Here is a 19,264-nt window from a genome sequence, read left to right as displayed (position 1 = left end):
AGCAGCTACAGTACATATAACAGCTTATATAAACATCTTAACTTTATGTAAACGGTTTTCTGGCATTTCTATTTTCTTTTTTTTTTCTTCAGAAGAAGGAAAAACATTTCTTTTAAAATCTACTTTAATATCCATGGATGTTAAATCACAGGTTCAGGCTTTGAAGCACTGCTACCTGCTACTATGACAACTATCAGTAAATGAAATGATTTATTTTTCAGCGATGCCAACTTTTGTGAAACAGTCTCAGAGTATTCTACAAAGCATTTCAAGGATATTCATTAAACATGAATTCCCGAATAAGGAAAATAAAATCTGCTCATCGGATCCCTGGAAGAAATCTATAATTTTGTTCATATATCAGCGGTTGCAGTCATTATGAATATATTGTTTCTTGTGTTTTCTTACGGAAGCTTTAAAGTGCTATATATTGACGAAATTGCGGGATATTTAACTTTACCATGTTGAACTATAGCCTCATTATGCCGACATGGCGAGATATTGATTGCCACCTTTAATGGACTCGGTGACATTGGTATATACTAAATGATGCCAAGTCGACTTATCAATGGTCTTATGTCATCACAGTACAGGTAACGTTTTGTAAGATTACTCAAAAGTATAATATATCTTGCCAGGAAACCTATCTTGTCATGTCAACATAAAACTTTGTAATAAGTTGACTTGGCAAAAAACGTATCTCATCTTGACGACAAAATAAGGCTAGAAGTCTACATGGAAAAATACAATATCTCGCCACGGAGATGACCATTTTATAGCTTAATTCCGTAGTTTTGCAAAGTTCTGAGCCATATTATACTTACTCCTTGCCCGTCTGTAGGTCCATGACGGAGACCTTTGAAAGGAACCAACCTGCTTGTCCTCCCGCCCCAGAGTTGTCATGCCAGATTCGAACGTAGGTAAGAAGACCCAGTGGCCTCGGAACTGTCATCAAGAAACTGTTGATGCAGCCGCTTTGGAATACCTGTCAAGCAGTGACACAATCGTGGATACACTCTATACAATGACAGACTTCACATCATTGATTAAAGGTAAAAGGAAGTAGTTGCAGAAAAAATTATTTCATGAGGAAGTCTTTCAAATTAAGGTGAATTGTGACCATAATATCATGACATATCTAGATCTGGTACATTAATGTAATCTTATCTTTGTGAAATCATGAAATCTTAGCTGAAAACCAATAATTCTGATGACTACTAACAAAGACAAGGCATAAGCGATGTTGTGTCTCGCCTACTTGTGAAAGTAACCAGAAATATTGTGATCTGCAGGGGCACACAACAGAATTGTATTCAAAGCTCATTGTAATATAACTGGGATGGAATAACATTTGTCATAAGAGTCTTGCACGTAAACTCTAATGTTGACCTCAAAATGACCTTTGACCTTACCATGTGACCTCTGAACGCAATAACATGCAAGTCTCCTAAGTACAGCTTCAACAAGTCTGGGTGAAAAGTGAGTTACGGTTACGGAGTTGTGTGTCATAAGAGAGTCTTGCATGTAAACTTTAATGTTGACCTAAAAATTACCTTAGACCTTACCATTTGACCTCCCACTGCACAATAACATGCAGGTCTCCTAATTCATCTACAACCCAAGTTCGGGTGAAAAGTGGCTTACAGTTGTGGAGTTATGTGAGTCTTGCACAAAGGCTTTAACGTTGACTTGAAAATGACCTTTGACCTTACAATGCGACCTCCGACTGCAGCATAATATTCAGGTCCCTTATCTACATCTACCATCCAAGTTTGGCTGAAAAGTGACTTACAGTTGTGGAGTAATGTGACATAAGATAGTCTTGCACGTAGACTTCAATATTGACCTGAAAATAACCTTTGACCTTACCATGTGACTTCCAAATGCAGCATTACATGCTGCATCCCCTAAGTACATCTACCATCCAAGTTTGATTGAAAAGTGACTAATGGTTGCGGAGTTGCGTGTCATAAAGTTTGTGACGGACGGACGGATCGACGACATTTGAATCCTTTAGTCTCGCCTTCACCTCTGGCGGGCAAGACAAAAAGCATATATGGGACATTATATTTGCTTGTAAAAAATGCCTGACCTTTGATGTAATTCTATGCGTATTTTGATCATTTCTCAGCAATTACACATTTTCTTTTTTATTCATACTTACAAATACTTGGGTAGTCATTTTTATTGGATTCTGTTTGAACTCATTTTGAGATTGTTACCACAATTGGTATTCATCTTTAATTCAAACCTTAGACCATGCTTTTACACTCTCATAGAGTGTATCAATCATATTGTGTATCTGTATGCACACTGTGAACCCGCTGTGGATATACTGAACACACTGTGGACATACTATTACCACACTGAGGACACACTGGATGCACTGTGGGACCTACAAAGAATACACTGTTGATGCACTGTGACACACTATGAGCACGATGTGAATGCACTGTGGACACACTGTGGATGCACTGTGAACACACTGTCAACACTGTGGAACACACTGGGGGATATTGCGTTCTTTCCAGCAGGACTATTTAGATAATTTTCACAGCATTGGTTAACCTTACAGCTCAGACCATATTTTAATTTAAGTGAAAGTTGCCAATCAATTCGCCAAGTATAAGTTAATTGTATCTTGCACTTAATCTGTCCAAAAAGGTATAGAAAGGGAAAGAGAAAGTAAAGAGCAATAGTAAGTGAGAGAAAAAAAAAGAAAGAGAAAGAGAGAAAGGGCTAAATATATAGAGAGAGATAGAGACGGGTCTAATGAGGTTGCATAAAACCTAATATCAATTGCAAATTTGTTTGGGTTGCCCAAATCAATCGCATGTCTTGCAACTATAATTGCAAATTTACAACTGATCGTTGTTGATCTGCTTCTTAAAAAACGGTGAAAACTGATTTTCTTCAGATAATCTTAAATGAAATTGATTATAAGATTGCAACAATAATTTGCAATTGATTACAAAATTTCCTTGCAACACCTCCTCTCAATATCATCTTACCGGTCTTTTGGGATCATCCAAGACTCTCGATCCAGTATCTGCATCCTCTCCGGATATCATGATACCGACTTTGGATTTGGTTCCCGCTCCTGGTCTAACCCCGGTCTCCACGGTCACCTGGTATCCGTAGGTATGCGCTGGGTGGTTGTCACTTAGAGGTGTAACACCCCACTGAAAGCAAATGAAAAATAAAACAAGATAGAAATCAGTTGATACCATCACTTCACTAAGTGCGTAAAATTCTTTGTAGCCAACTAGTAGGCCACCACGTTTCTTTTCAATTTTTATTCATGTTGCGAGGTGCCATAATAATGTTGTAGTAAATATTTGTTGTATTTTCATATTTTCTTCGTTGCTCTATTCTTGCAATATGATGATGTCCTATATGGTGGGGTTGTTATCAGAATTGAAATTAAATTAAGATTCATACACTCATTCATTCAAGAAATTCATCCACACTGTGCTGCACTAAATCTAGATGAGGTACGCTGTATACGTAAATGGTTACCTGCAGGAAGGAATTCCTCAAAAAGATTTGAGCAACAAAATTTGTAGCTAGCTAGCTGAGCTGGGGTAATATAAGAGCAGCTTGAGCAGCTAGCGAGGTGAAGATGTGCATAGATAATCATTATTATCACTATCATTATTATTATCATTACTATAATTGTTATCATCATTGTTGTTATTGTTATAATCATTACCAGTATTATCAGAATCGCCATCAATTCATTCAATTATCTCCAATGGGTGACTACGTTATGATTAATGTAATTCTTGTCACACACACAAAGTGAGTCACATAAAACTTTAATGAAATCCATTGTTGTGAAAGTGTGTCAAGTCACATCTAACTGTGCCATACTTCACACATGACCGTGCGATATCACACATAACTGTGTAATGTCATGTTCACTATACCTATATGTCATTTCACCCACATTTGTCAAAATAGACAAAACTCTGTATTTAAAAAATGAGCTGCTTGCCTATTCAACTTTTATGCGTACATAAAAGTTATGTAGGTCAAATGACTCATTATAGTATGGTGACGTTTGACATGGATTTAAGTGTGACTCAAATCTTCGCTTAGATTTCTATTTACAGCTAGTAGGTTAAACACATCATGACACTGGTCAGATCCAGAGAGGCACATTCAGATCACTCTCATGGGGCAGACTTAAAAAATGTCACAACTTTTGTATTTTCACATCCGATTTTAATGAAATTTTCAGTGTCATGCTTGTTAGACTTTTCTCTTATTCAAATCAACTTTTTGTTGGGGTGGACTTGTCCTTTAATTCACCTTTTTTAAAACACCACCAATGTTAGAGATCGTACAGTCAGCAGATAGACTCACCTTGATGAGATCTTGCTTGTCCTTCCTCCTGGCATAGATGAGGAGAAGTAGATAAATTGATACAATCACAATGATGGTCCCCATGACGGCAAAGTTATCAAGAAGACTCTTGCTGAAGACATCGCTGAAATCGATTTTGTTGGGCGGGACGAAGAAGGCGGATGCAAAGGATGTCAGATGGTTGCAGAGACAGTGCGTTTCTCTGGTGCTGGTCATAATCCCGGTCTATATGGAGAGAGAGAGAGAAACACGGAAAGAGAGGGAGGGAGGGAGAGAGAGAGAGGGTGGGGTGGACAGTTAAAAATATTTACCTAGCATTTGTACAGATTTGTGTATGCATCATGCGACTGGTTCATGCCTATTATACGTTGGGAATTAATATCTGCAATGCATTCTTACTTCTTAATGCAACGATGTGCATGCTGGACATAGATAAACTGGGTATATTCAAATAAGGAAACCAAAGTAACGTTCATGTCATTTCCTGAGAGGGTATCAAGGTGGTGACTCCACATTACACTGGTCAAAAGCGCCAGTTATTCACATATTTCACATTCAGTGGGCATGCCGTGGTCTAGTGGTTCTGACTCTCGCCTTTCAAACAGAGGGTCGTGGGTTCGAATCCTAGCCATGGCATGTTTTCCTTCAGCAAGAAATTTATCCACACTGTGCTGCACTCGACCTAGGTGAGGTGAGTGGGTACCCGGCAGGATTATTTCTTTGAGTGCAATGAGCACAGGTGATGGTAGCTCGAGCTAAAGCCGGGGTAATAATAGCAGCGCTTTGTATCCTCAGGCAAAAAGCGCTTTATAAATCCAACTATTATTATTATTATTATATTTCCTGTAATCCCATCTACTGAATATAATCATATCAGATACACAAGGTTAGATTTTTCAGATTGAACATTTCTATTTCTTTGAGTTCGCTATGCTCTCTTGTAAAATCTAGATTCAAGACTCTTTAGGCAGCTAGCAGCTCCTATTCAAGCAACACGCCGAGGTGCCTCATTGTATTTGCATTCCAACAAAATCAGGATCATATTGAATTTAGACAGCAAACAAGATAGAGACAAAAATCATTTTCTGCAGATTACGGTAAATGAAAAGATGGATTATTGATAAATTTTTGGTTCATGTTCATTTTAATCATAAAATTACGCTATGCTTACTTCTATTCCATGATATCATGAAACCTAAAAAAAAGAGTGTAAAGAACAAAACTGAGCAGTTTTGGGGGCTTCATCTAAAAAATTATGGCAGACTTCTGATTTTATTCATAAAAATAGCATGATGAATAGATTAAATGAAATATAAATTTGAATAATTAACTATACAATATTGTACCATTCAGTATGAGTGATGTGCTGCCATCTCCCATAGGAGAGATAGGGAGGGAGGGAGGGAGGGAAGGTGCATAGGGTTATATTTCCAAAGATATCTTTGAGGATACTATAACTAGTGACTTACCCAGCACCCATCGCTATTCCACTCGTCCGTAATGTTATCGTAGTATCTGCATGCCGATGAATAGAAGCTAATATTATACGCGATTGAGACAGCCGTCGTATTTTCGTTATTTGCGTTAATCACAAGAAGCCTTTCCTCTCCTGAACATTTTGTCGAGTTTGATATCAACGACGCAAATTCCTCATCAGAACCTGTTGGTGAGGGAAGCCATTTAGTAAGGAAACTGCTCTACCAATGGGCCTGCATAACATATGTAATTATTACCCTTCTGCATCGAGTGTCTAGCGAATAGGCAGAATGTCCCATTTTTGCCTTGCTGCATAGCAGAGTGAGACTACAGTGCGTATTAAAAAAACGGGACAGATTTGAAAAGTCTATAAAATTTTTGTTTCAAATTATGATCTCTATATTTTGGTGTCAATAGGTGCTCTGAGGTCTTATCCTTCAAATGTCATCAAAATGATTTAGTTTCGTTCATGCTTGAGCAAACACAGAATGTTTTTGCCTGGGGTTAAAAAGGAGGCTTGCGCCAAAATGGCATAAAATGATAAATATGATGGTCGGACTTCTTGCTAATCAGCAGACTTCCTCTTAACCTTTTCATTATCTTTGCCAATTTTTGAATTATGCGGTCAAAATTTGTTTCCAAATCTACTTATTTGCTTGAATAGTTCTGTTGTTTTTCGTTTTTAATATGTTCTCTTTCAGCTCTGAATATTCCTTCTCTAAGCAAAAACAATTTTTTTCAACCGAAGTATGGGAGAGCGTCAATTTTTTTTTTCAAATCCTTTCATTGTGTGCTACAAAGGTTAAGGTGCCTTTGAACAGTGGCATACTGATGGGTGACCGTGGGTGATCGGGGTGCCCATCCCCCCCAAAAAAAAAATAATAATAATAATAATAAAAAAAATAATAATGACCAAGAAAAAAAGTGAAAAGGAAAATCACAGAAAACATAGAAAGTGAAATATGATATCATTTTCTCAATATTATGTCAAAATCACAAAATTGGATATTTTAATAAAAAAGTGGAAATGTTTTGCTTGCTTGCTTCACAACATTCTAATACGTTTTACCCCATCTGCCTTATCTTGCTCCTTCAAAATCGACTCAATAGGCTACACCATTGCCATTGAAAGACATGAATCCTTTCCTGTTTGTCCTGCCAAACACATAATTAAACTTAAAGGATTCAATAACCCCTTGAAAATAGGATTCATGTCTTTTATAGGTACCATAACATAATTTGTTTCACATAATAAAAGGATTTGAATAATTACAAATTCTCCCAATTAATAATGCAAATCTTCTTACTTGGGTTGACAAAAAGTCTTCTTTTCTTACTTATAGGGGAAATTCAAAGGTAAAAGAAGTTTAAATGAAAAACAAAATAATTCAGGTAAATAGATAAATTTGTAAATGAAATTTGACAGCATAATTTGAAAATTATGGAAAAGATAATGAAAAGATTAAGAGGAAGTCTGCTGATTGGCCAAAAGTCTAATCATCAAATTTCTCATTTCTGCCATTTTGGCGCAAGCCTCATTTTGAAACCCCGACAAAAACGTCCCATGTTCGCTCAAGCATGAACAAAATATATTTTTCTAAATTGAATTTAAAAGATAAGATATCAGAGCATCTATTAACATAAAATATAGATATAATAATTCGAAACAAATTTTTTATAGACTTTTCAAAACTGTCCCGTTTTTTTGATACGCACTGTATAGGCATCGCTCTTCCGGCGGCGGCAACAGCAGCGTCGTTAAAATTGAAATCTTAGCCAAGGTTAAGTCTAAGGTCTAGATAATGAAATGTAGACGTAAGAGCAATCAAGTATTGCTAAACATTCTCCTTAAGCTTCATGTCACATGACCAAGGTCAAAGGTCATTTAGGGTCAATAAAACTTTGGCCATGTTTTGGTATTTGTTGAATTACCATCATAACTTTAAAAAATTTTGGATTTAGTTCATGAAACTTGGACATAAGAGCAATCAAGTATCACTGAACAAGTTGTGGGTCAAAGAACAGTATTTTATTATTACATGAATACTTTTTTTCGTGAATATTTATTCAATAGTTTTCAAAGTCAGCACTGCTGCTATATTGAATCGCGTGAGGGCGAGACTGCTACTACTGAGCCAATATGCCCGGTCCAACAATACTTGCATCATTGTACATTTTGAGCCTCAATATGTTTGATCGCTGCACATGAATGAGTGACATAATTGGATAACTTATCATTATGAGTCTATAGCATTGAAGCATGCAAAATAAAAGGAAATTGTGTTTTTATGTAAACTATCATTTTTATGCACACTATCATTTGGACCCCATGGAAGACCAGCATGACTGTGCCGGTCAAGCTGAATGTGGGCAATCCACTGTATTTTATTATTTTACATATGCTTTTAATACGGAAATAGATACTAGTACTACTATCATGCCATTCATACTGACATAGGCCCCTACTGACTTTCGTGATATCTTCATAAGTATATGAAACCCGAAAATATCAAACGGGAAACACATCAAACCAATTACTCTATTATTAAAAATCACTAAATTTACTCAAACTCTAAAAAATTTCTACAATTCCTCTTTCCAATGCAATGGAATATGTTCAGAATGTCGTCCAATTACAGGCTAGCTGAAGAAAGTGAATAGCCAAATTTTAAAACTTATAAGCGTACCTGCAGGCATGATGCCAATGAAGTATGTCCCGTTCCCGCAGTGTTCTTCCTTTGATAAAACAAACGTGTTCCTAATTTCTTCTTTCAAGAATCCCTCGATCCCAACATCGGTGTCATTGAGTTCCCTGGGTAACCGCTGGACCACGTCGTAACTGTCATTGAGTGGCGGATTCTCAAACTTGGCAAACACCCAGAAACCACTAGAACCGTCGCCTCGGATGACCGCCCTGAAATCATCATCAGGCTTGGAGATATTGAACTGGTGATAGGACATTGGACGTTTCTGTGTGATGTTGCCGTCTACCTCTAACGTTTCTGGAGCATCCGCTTCTGTCTGAAGCACTAACCTCAAGGGTTCCGATGCATTTGAGACGGGTATCTTCTTCCGATCTGCCGTCTGGAGCTCGATGCTAACTACGCTTGACCCAAGGATATTGCTTCCTCCAGCATAGCTGAAGGGATTCACGGCATAGCTGATAATCTGAAGATGGGTTGCAAGAACATCACAAGGATCAGACATATACATAAAATAGATCTCATTATTACCTTAAAGGACAAGACCATCCTAACAAAAAATTGATTTGAATAAAAAGAGAAAAATCCAACAAGCAAAACACTGAAAATTTCATCAAAATCGGATGTAAAATAAGAAAGTTATGACATTTTAAAGTTTCGCTTAATTTTCCAAAACAGTTATATGCACATCCTGGTTAATATGCAAATGAGGGGACTGATGACGTCACCGTCTCACTATTTCTTTTGTATTTTATTATATGAAATATTGTGAAATCGAGTTTTGTTCCTTCCTGAACATGTGGAATTAACATTGTTTAACATTACGTGGTTCAGATAAGTTGGTCCTAAATGTCTAATTGGTAAAAATTGAAATATTGTATAATTCAAAAAAAAAAAAAAAGGAAATTGTGAGTGATGGACATCATCGACTCTCTCATTTGCATGTTACTGAGTTGTGCATATAACTGTTTCGTGAAAAATAAGTGAAACTTTAAAATGTCATAACTTTCTTATTTTACATCCAATTTTGATGAGGTTTTTAGCATTATGCTTGTTTGATTTTTCTCTATGATTCAAATCAACATTTTTAAGGGGTGGACTTGACCTTTAAAAGCACCCCAATTATCCCTTCCTCTACAAGCTATTGTTATTATTGTAATGATTATGCCTAGTTACATTGGGTAGGTTTCAATAATATCAAAAGATTAACAAAGAGGATAAGCCAAGATATAAATATATTTTTTCATGATTTATTGAGGACCTATCATTTAAAACAGAAGCAATCTTGTGAAAAATCTTCTCATTTGCAGGGGGGGATCAGTAATGATAATGATCTAAAACGAAAGTGCATTAAGAATATTGATCTATATCAATTATATTCTGGCTCTTAGGTGGGCATTGCATGGGAATACATCCAACTCGTCTGGTTCTTTCTCTGTCTCCAATTGTTTGTATATAATAATGAGAATAATAATTGCCTTTTATATAGCTTGATATCAATCTACAACTGCTCAAGCACTTCACAATTATTATTACCCGGTCACTGGATTCATAGCTTTTTAACAGGCTGTTAGGAGAACACTTGCAGAACCAACCACAATGACGGTTGTTTCCTACCAGTACCCAATCAGCACCTGGGTGAGAGTGGCAAAGTGTGGATTGACACATTGCCAGAGGATGGTAGGCCATGGTGGAATTTGAACACACAACCCTCTGATTACAAGGCGGAGTAAGAACCGCTACACCATGGCGCTTCCTCTCTTTCACTCCCTCCTCTTTTCTTTCTCTATCAATTTTACTTCAATGCATGATAAGAATAATTGTCTTTGTTCATGTTTCACATGCATAATCATGCAAAATCTGTCATTTGTACTTAAATAGACCTGGTAAAATTGGTCATATCTCAAACTATATGTTTTTCATTTTGTAACATGTCAGACATATCAAGGATATCCATCTATATAATTTTTTTTTCAACACTCACTTTGGTTGCAATCAATTTCTGTCCGATATCCTCTCCGATGAAGCTAAAGGCTGGTGGAAACCCTATCTGAGCTGCTTCCGCTTGGATAGAATCATCATTGGTGGTTAGATCCTCAGGGGCGTTGACCTGGCACCGAACCTCAACGGATGGTCCAGTTGAGATGGCCGGAGCTTGACCAGCTACAAGCTTCGAGGTGATCAGGTCGCTGACTTTGTCAATGACATCTACTATCAACGTGGACACCATTTTCATCTGCGTAAAAATATAAACAAACACAACAAAAGAATCAAGAGAGCTGCCCACTAATCTGGTGATCACCATTGTTTGTTAAGATGAAAGGTATAATGAATGTACTCTTTCTTTTCCAGAAATACCTTGAAAACCAATAGCTGTTTTGGCATACTTATACTTTGTCAGAGGCACTTAACCCAGGTGAGGTGAATGGGTACCTGGTAGGCTGGGAATATTTATTCCTTGAAACGTAGCGCGTAAAGCAGCTGCTCTGCTTATGCCAGGGTAATCATGCTGCATCTCTGTAGAGAGCTTCTGATAAAGTAAGTTTTAAGTGCTATGTAAGCAAGTATAATTATTCTTATGAGAAAATGTTTTTTCACAAAAGTCTGCATGAACATTTCTTAGATTCAATATTCTTTTTTTTTATGCATTGCACTGTATAATTCAAATTTAATTATCGTAGTGTGTTGGTACGTAATTTCAGATTTTGGCGACATTGGATCTATTGCATGTCACTGAATTCGAAATGACTTGTTATATTGTGCAGAATAAATGAAAATGTTTGTATGTTTGGAAACTGAATTCCAAGCAGAGAGAGAGAGAGGAGGGAAAGAACCAGGGAAGAGACTTGATATTTATTCAAGTTCAAGGACTGTAAACAACAGTGTAGATTCACCTTAAAATTATTCTCCTCTATTTGTCCTTCTTGGTCGTCTGGTGAAAGTACTTCTTCAGTTACGTTTGATCCAGATGAATTAGAAGACATGGATGTCAGAACTACTGTCATCATGTTTCCACAGGTACCAATGAGTGCTTCAAAAATATGGGGAAAGATAAGACGACAAAGTGTCATTGCAATTTATTTAGAAACTTCATATGCATGAACATTTTTACTTATGTGACGATGATTTTTACATTATGCCCCCATACTGTTAACATGCTATGAACACAATGTGGGACACACTATGAACAAACTGTGAACACCCCATGCAGGGATGCACTGTTAGTACACTGTGAACACTGTTAACACACTATGGGACACACTTAACACATTGTGAACACACTGTAGGACACACTGTGACCACACTATTAACAAACTGAACACACTGTGAACACTGTTAACACACTATGAACACCCTGTCAATACACTGGTAACACACTGAACACACTGAGGGACACACTATTAACACACTGTGGGACACACTATAAACACATTGTGAACACACTGTGAACACGTTGGTAACACACTGAACACACTGTGGGACACACTATTAACACATTGTGAACACATTATTGACACACTGTCAATACACTCTTAACATAATGAACACACTGTTGGACACACCATTAACACATTGTGAACACAATGTGAACACACTGTAGGACACACTGTTAACACACTAATAATACAGAGACAGAGAGGACAGATACTGTCCCCTTCCTTGTTCCAGTGATAAGATCGACCGTTGATTACATAGTTGCCAACACTGCCGCTTTTCATGCATTTTCACCACCTACCGCTTTTTTACTCTCCTAACAATAGAATCTAGAGGTTTTATTAAAACTACGCAATTCAATTGCCCACGAAAATGCTCCCAAACTCTTTTAGTTTAGATTGTGATTTCAAGGGCATATGCTGGTTTGAGCATAGCTGCACATCTTGGGGAGGTGGAACTAAAGTTTGGAAATTCAGCTGTTCAAAGCAGAAAAGGGGTACAAATTTCAATTTGCTTTCCAATGTCGGAACTCCTCTGCCTCAACGGGAGGGTGCATGTGCATCCAGAGCACCCCCAGCCTACGCCCTTGGATTTTCTTCTGAAGTTTCATTTTGTTATTGATAAGTGACTTTATTTGTACTCTATAGAACATAATTAGTTGAAACGACTGAAGCAACTTTTTAAAGGCTTTAAATCTTTCCCATAATTACAATATCCTTGATAGATGTTTGTGGACCATTCAGGAAATTTTTCTTGCTTGCTTTGCTCGCTCGCATAATTGTATTAACTGGAAAAATCACAACAAAAGCATAACATAGCCATAAAAAAACATTATGTATCCACGTACACAAAGCCATTGATGTGGGTAGCCCCCCAAATTTTGAATGTTAAGATCAATCATCCAATCCACCCACTGCTCGGATCGGTTTACATCATTGCATGCGACTATTTTATTGATTTAAGTTGGCGGAATCCATTTGATTTCAAACCATTACAAAAAGCTTTTTTCTGAGGTATTTTGGCGGTACAAAAAAGAAGGGAGGAGAAAAAAAAAGCACAAGAAGGGAAAGGATTCAATTTTTCAATTCGATTCATTTATTCTTTTCCATTCAAAAACAAAAAAATATGTACAGTTGAAATACACATGTTTATACAAAAAATAGATCAAATACATAAGAATAGTAAATTAATATTATCACAATATTAATAGAAATAAATGGAAAATGGGACACCTGTAGAAAGCTTTTTTAAAAAGGCTTGTAAATGGCAGGAGTCCAAAAGTTAACAAGTTACAAATATAATAATTTTAATAATATTTGATGGCGCATGTATAAGCCAGTTCGTAGTTTGCTACTGGAGTCTTATGACATCATCATGTCATAGGTCAATTGTACATGATTCCCCCCAACTATGGCCGGTAAATTCGTGCGTGTGCTTCCTTCACTGTATTGTGTATGTATTATCGATCCTTTGCCGTGCATTCTGTGCTTATTATTTATCGAAAATTCCTTCAAGAGCTATCGAAATGGATGAGGAGGAGGCTCCTTCGATCGATGACATCCGTTTGCGGACTGTGCCTCGTCTAAAAGACTTTTTGAGGCAGCGGAGACTGAAGATTTCAGGATGGAAAGACGAGCTGGTCGCCCTTGTTTTTTCTGTTTTGCTGTTACCAGAGCTAGCCCCTGTCACGCAGACTTACGCCGGGCCCTCAGCCGGAGGGAGTGGGTTGATCACGGACCTCCTCAAAGTTGAAGATGGAACTCTCCTGCCTGATCCGAGCACCCTTACTGATTGCATTGGGAGACAGAAACTTCTGCCATAACAAAATGGCCGCCTACAATGGCATTTGATCTCCATGCCTACCTGACACACATTGATGACATCCCACTTCGAAAAAGACTAATGTCTGAATATATGGGGCACTGCATCTAATTTCGCCCAGGTTTTGCCAAGATTCGTACGTAACACTGCAAACATCCACGTAAATAAAAACAAAAATATGAACACTTCTCGAATTGAAAATGCCTAAAAAGCCAAAATAGTACTTTACCAGTAGGTAGTTCAGATCAGATTCCGAGTATAATATAAAGTTAATAAACTATAAAGAACTGCTTCCAATGTTTTCGTTGACTGCTGTGGTCAGGGTGACCAGATTTCACAAAATGAAATACGGGACAATCAACAACAAAAAATCAACAAAGAAGGTCACACTTGTGAAAGGAATATAAAGAATTGGAAGGGAGGGTGAAGGAAAGAATGAAGGAGAGAAAGAAAAGACGAAAGAAAAGAGATGAATTGAGAAGAAAGAAACAAAATAATGAAGCCTTGAAGGGGGAAAAAAGAATAAAAGAACAAAAGAAGGATAAAAGAAAGAATAAAAGAGAGAAAAAAGGTTTCCGTCATTTGAATTGAATATAGAAAGAAAGAAAAAGAAAGGAAGGGAAGATGAATAAATGTGTGACCGACAAAATAAAGGAGAGAGAAAAAAAAAGGAGGAAAGAAAGAATGAAGGAAAGAAAAATGTTTCCTTCATTCTTTGAAAGAAAGAAAGAAGAAAACAGGAAGGAAGGGAGGGAGGGAAAGAAAGAATAAGGAGGAAAAATAAAATAAGGAATGAAAGAAAGGAGGACAGAGAGGGAAGAAATAATGAAGGGAGGAGAGCATGTAAAAAAGATAATGGAGAGGAAGGAGAAGGAAGCAAAAGAAAGTTTAAGGAAAGAAATTATGAAGGAAATAAAAAAAAAGGAAATTTGATAAAGAAGGCAGGAAAGAGAAAGAAGGTAAGACAGAAAAATGAACAAAGAGAGAGAGAAAGGATCAGGAAAGACAGATAGGATATAAAGATAGATGGAACAAAAAAGGGCAAGCAGGAAGGATGAAGAATAGAAAGATAGAAGGATAGAAAAGAAAGAAAGAGGAAAATAGTTCAAGCAAACAATCCAATTGTCTAACAAAAATTATAATGATATTTGGTGTTATTTTTAAATATTTTTAAAATTTTAAAAACTGACATGTTTTAGAAATGAATAAAATTTTAAAGTGAAACAAGTGTCAACTTAAAAGTTAGATGAAACATCGCGGCATCATACAAAACAAGACTCAAAACGAAAGCTGAAACAAATGGATCTAGTTTAGAAAACTCCTCATAACTTGTTCCTCCAATTACATCTCCAAATCAGTAATCTGAGAATCCATAATATAATCATTCAAATTTCCCGCCGATTTTGAGATTATTTAGGTGGAAAAACTGTTTATCATGTCATTGTTTGCACCAATTCAATCTGCTCCAGCCATCCTTCATGCCTAGCTAGGCTGCCACAGGCAGGAGGCCAGTTCATTTGCTGTGGTGATCTGCTCAGCTCAGCTGGCTCGGATTCGATTTTATGTATAATTGACCTTTGGAAAAGTTCGTGCCCAAACCATGCGCATGCACAGTGAGTGAGTAACTACGAACTGGCTTATTTGAATTCAACGTCTTTTCCCCCCTGTCCCCACCCCATCTCTGTCTCAGGTAAAATTCAAAACTAATATAGGCTAAAATTTAAATTGAAATTAAATTAATATGAAAACAAATAAACTTTAAGTTTTTTTTTAAGTATTCAAAAAGACATTCTCCATTATAGAAGTTGGTAATGAGTTCCATACTGTGGGCCCTGTATAACTGTTTTTTGCATATACTGCTTGTCAATATTCCAGAGAGGAAAAAAAAGAAGCTAGGAAAATAAGAAAATAATTCTCGTCACTATATAACATTTTCGTTCATGATTCGTGCTCGCATTGCCTGTTCGCTGAAATACATATATTGCTCAATAGGCTGAAATGGAGCTTAAAATATTCTTCTTTTTTTTCAGCTAGGACATCGAGCTTTCATTATTTTGATTAATTTATAAATTGATTTTAAATAGGTGCTCTGTAAAATGCCTCGTTTATGGTCTGAATATGAAAAAAATTTCAGCTCATGCTGCATGCTTGCATTATTTGATCTGTTAGTACCTATTCTCTTTGTGTATTCTATAAAGTTTTCAAAATAATCCTTTTCAGGCCTGACTGTCTTAAAGTTATCAGCTAGCGCTGCTCTCTCGCATAGTGAGATATGAATTCTAAGGCCTTCTCAAATCCCAATTGCATGACAGTTTTTAAAATATTATGGCTCACCCTTTGCGCTCGTAATAATTGTTAAAAATAATTGATATATCCTATTCATAATAACATGTTAAAATGCTTAAAATGTCCAGTTTTGCAAAAAATGATAGCAAAAATTAGTGCTCACACTTCGCACTCGCATTATTTGATTGTTGAAACATATATCGTCTTCATGGGTAACTGCAAACAGTCCGTAACAGATCTCTTTTCGATCAAGCCAGAATACAAAAAAATTTCAGTTCGGACTTTGCGCTCACAGTAATTATTTAGTTACATATGCATATTGTTCATAACAATCATTGCTCAGAATTTTCAATATTCAGGACAAAATACATGAATTTCATACAATTTTAGCTCGCGCTTCACGCTCACATTATTGAATTTGAGCTTATGAGATATAAGAATAAAGCTAAGAAGTAACTGAAAGACCGATCAGGGAAAATGTTTGCCAGAACTGTACACACCCTTATAATGAAGGGGGAGGGGGTAGACTGTCATCACTGTTATACTTTCACATTGAATAAAGAATTGAAAGCGCTTTAAAATGTATCATATTGATTTCAATATCTGCAATGTCTCTAGCCCTAGGACGGGGGCAAGCACCCCCCTCCCGAACCCTCCCTCGCCATGTCTACCGCTTTTGCTCTCTTCCATGTTGGCAAGTATGTGATTGGGAGATTATTAATACGAGCTTTGAATTTTAAAGAGGCCGCATCAAAATCTAGGTTGTCTAATATGTAATTCTCTAAAAGTGGTTTATCCTTTATTCCTGCATAATACAAAATGGATGATTTTGCTTTCATATTTTCCCTCCATTGAATATCAGAGGTATTCCAATATCAAAGGTATTCCAATACACTGGTAACACACTGAACAGACTGTGGGACACACTATTAACACATTGTGAACACATTATTAACACACTGTGAACACACTGGTAACACACTATTAGCACACTGTCAATACACTGATAAGACACTGAAAACACTGTGGGACACACTATTAACACATTATGAACACACTGTGAACACATTAACACACTGGTAACACACTACTAACACACTTTCAATACACTGGTAAGACACTGAACACACTGTGGGACACACTATTAACACATTGTGAACACACTATTAATACACTGTGAACACATTATTAACAGAATGTGAACACACTGGTACACACTATTAACACACTGTCAATACACTGGTAAGACACTGAACACACTATGAACACATTAACACACTGTGAACACACTGGTAACACACTATTAACACACTGTCAATACACTGGTAAGACACTGAACACACTATGAACACATTGTTCACACACTGTGAACATAACTTTTTTGACACACTGTGTCCTTTCTAGCAGGCTACAGGAATTTAGGAGAGGGGAAAACTGCTCAACTATACTTCTTCAAATTTTTTCAAAGGAATACATGTATGTTTGACACCTTACTATCTTTTTTTTAATAACATATTTCTACGTGGATTTCATTCCCTTCTGTTTATGCACTAGCTTTATTTCCCACTCTCCTCTTTCAATTTCCAGAAGCTAATGGTGGGGCACGTACATCCTGTGCTTAAGCAATTCTCTTATACACTGAAGAACAAAAGAGAATGCGAGTCTGCATGCAGTGAAACACCACTATTCAAAAACTGTTCACGATGTTTATATAATTTTTAGTGAATACATCCTTAAACCCCTTAAAATCTTAGCATCAATCCTATCAAACATCCGATTTTGAAAAAAAAAATCTTAGTAAAATGCTTATTTGCTTTTTTTCCCCCAGTATCTAGACATTAGACGCGTGCCATCCAACATCATATCATTAATGTGGTAATTGGTACTTACAATCGCCTGTTCTTTTAATGTCTTCTGCAGTATTTCCTGAGATGTCAGCATAATTAGATGTCATTTCCTCCAACGATGTAGCAGCATTAATCTGTGCAAAGGCAAAGGGCGTCAATGTTGGCAATAAAAATAGAATGTACTTGTATTGCATTATCTATATTTATAGTCACACAAACACAAGCAGGCCTGGTGTTAAAGGGATGGTCCGGGCTGAAAGTATTTATAGCTTAATAAATAGAGTAGAATTCACTGAGCAAAATGCCAAAAATTTCATCAAAATCGGAAAACAAATAACAAAGTTATCGAATTTTAAAGTTGAGCAATATTTTGTGAAAATAGTCATCATGAATATTCATTAGATGGGCTGATGATGTCACATCCCCACTTGTTCTTTTGTATTTTGTTATATGAAATTAGGTTTATTCAAATTGTTTCCTCCAAGAACTAGAAAAATTGGATTGACAACTGATTTAGGGCATTAGATATTTATTGCTGCAACTTATTTCATTATAAGGGAGACATATTATTCACACAAGTATGAAATAATGAAAAATTATGATTTTATGTAATAACATAAGAAAACGGAAAGTGGGGATGTGACATCATCAGCCCACCTAATGAATATTCATGACGACTGTTTTCACATAATATTGCTAAACTTTAAACTTCAATAACTTTATTACTTGTTATCAGATTTTGATGAAATTTTCGGCATTTTGCTCAGTGAATTCTACTCTATGTATTAAGATATGAATATTTTCAGCCCAGACCATCCCTTTAAGGATGAGACAAGCTTTCTCTTTATCTTTATCCTCCATAGTTTTACTAAACCATTTTTATTATTTTTAGCCCCTAAACAAGGTCAAACCCTTCAAAACATGCAAGGAATCTTAGATTGCTTATCAAACTTAATTCTTAACTCTGTTTTGTGAGAGAGGGTGTCTATTATCTTCATAGACACCGTTCTCACTACTAGTTTAGTGGAAACTACACCATTCTCACTACCTTCCTAAAACTAGTTTACTGGAAACGAGTTTAACGTGCAATGAGAATGGTCGAAGCAGTTTTGGAAGCGATCTTCCAAACTGGTTCAGAAAACCACCTTTCGATGTAGTTTTGAAGATCGCTTTGCCTCGTTAACTGGTATTAGCGTGAGGACACAACCGTTCTTCGGGAAGCGATCTTTGCACATTTCGAGCATGCTACTCCACACACTGTATATGGAATGCCTACGCTGTGGTTTCAAATTTCGCGCAAAACATGTCACCCCACTGAGAGTGTTCCCA

The 19,264-nt window shown here is 36.6% G+C and overlaps 1 protein-coding gene across 1 annotated transcript in view; it reads right to left on the bottom strand.

The window, feature by feature from the left end:
• The window catches only part of LOC129270178 (polycystin-1-like), a 72,924-nt gene that overhangs the window by 23,269 nt on the left and 30,391 nt on the right, over window positions 1-19,264 (bottom strand). The window contains exons 11-18 of the mRNA XM_064106016.1: window positions 17,979-18,069; window positions 11,441-11,577; window positions 10,531-10,782; window positions 8,532-9,012; window positions 5,838-6,028; window positions 4,369-4,593; window positions 3,012-3,182; window positions 825-985 (exon numbers count right to left, since the gene is read on the bottom strand). Coding sequence (XP_063962086.1) covers window positions 825-985; window positions 3,012-3,182; window positions 4,369-4,593; window positions 5,838-6,028; window positions 8,532-9,012; window positions 10,531-10,782; window positions 11,441-11,577; window positions 17,979-18,069 — 1,709 coding nt within the window. The remainder of the gene's footprint in view (window positions 1-824; window positions 986-3,011; window positions 3,183-4,368; window positions 4,594-5,837; window positions 6,029-8,531; window positions 9,013-10,530; window positions 10,783-11,440; window positions 11,578-17,978; window positions 18,070-19,264) is intronic.

The sequence above is a fragment of the Lytechinus pictus genome, chromosome 10 (genome assembly GCF_037042905.1).
Source record: "Lytechinus pictus isolate F3 Inbred chromosome 10, Lp3.0, whole genome shotgun sequence".
Lineage (NCBI taxonomy): Eukaryota > Metazoa > Echinodermata > Echinoidea > Temnopleuroida > Toxopneustidae > Lytechinus > Lytechinus pictus.
This window is presented reverse-complemented; position numbering and strand designations above follow the sequence as displayed.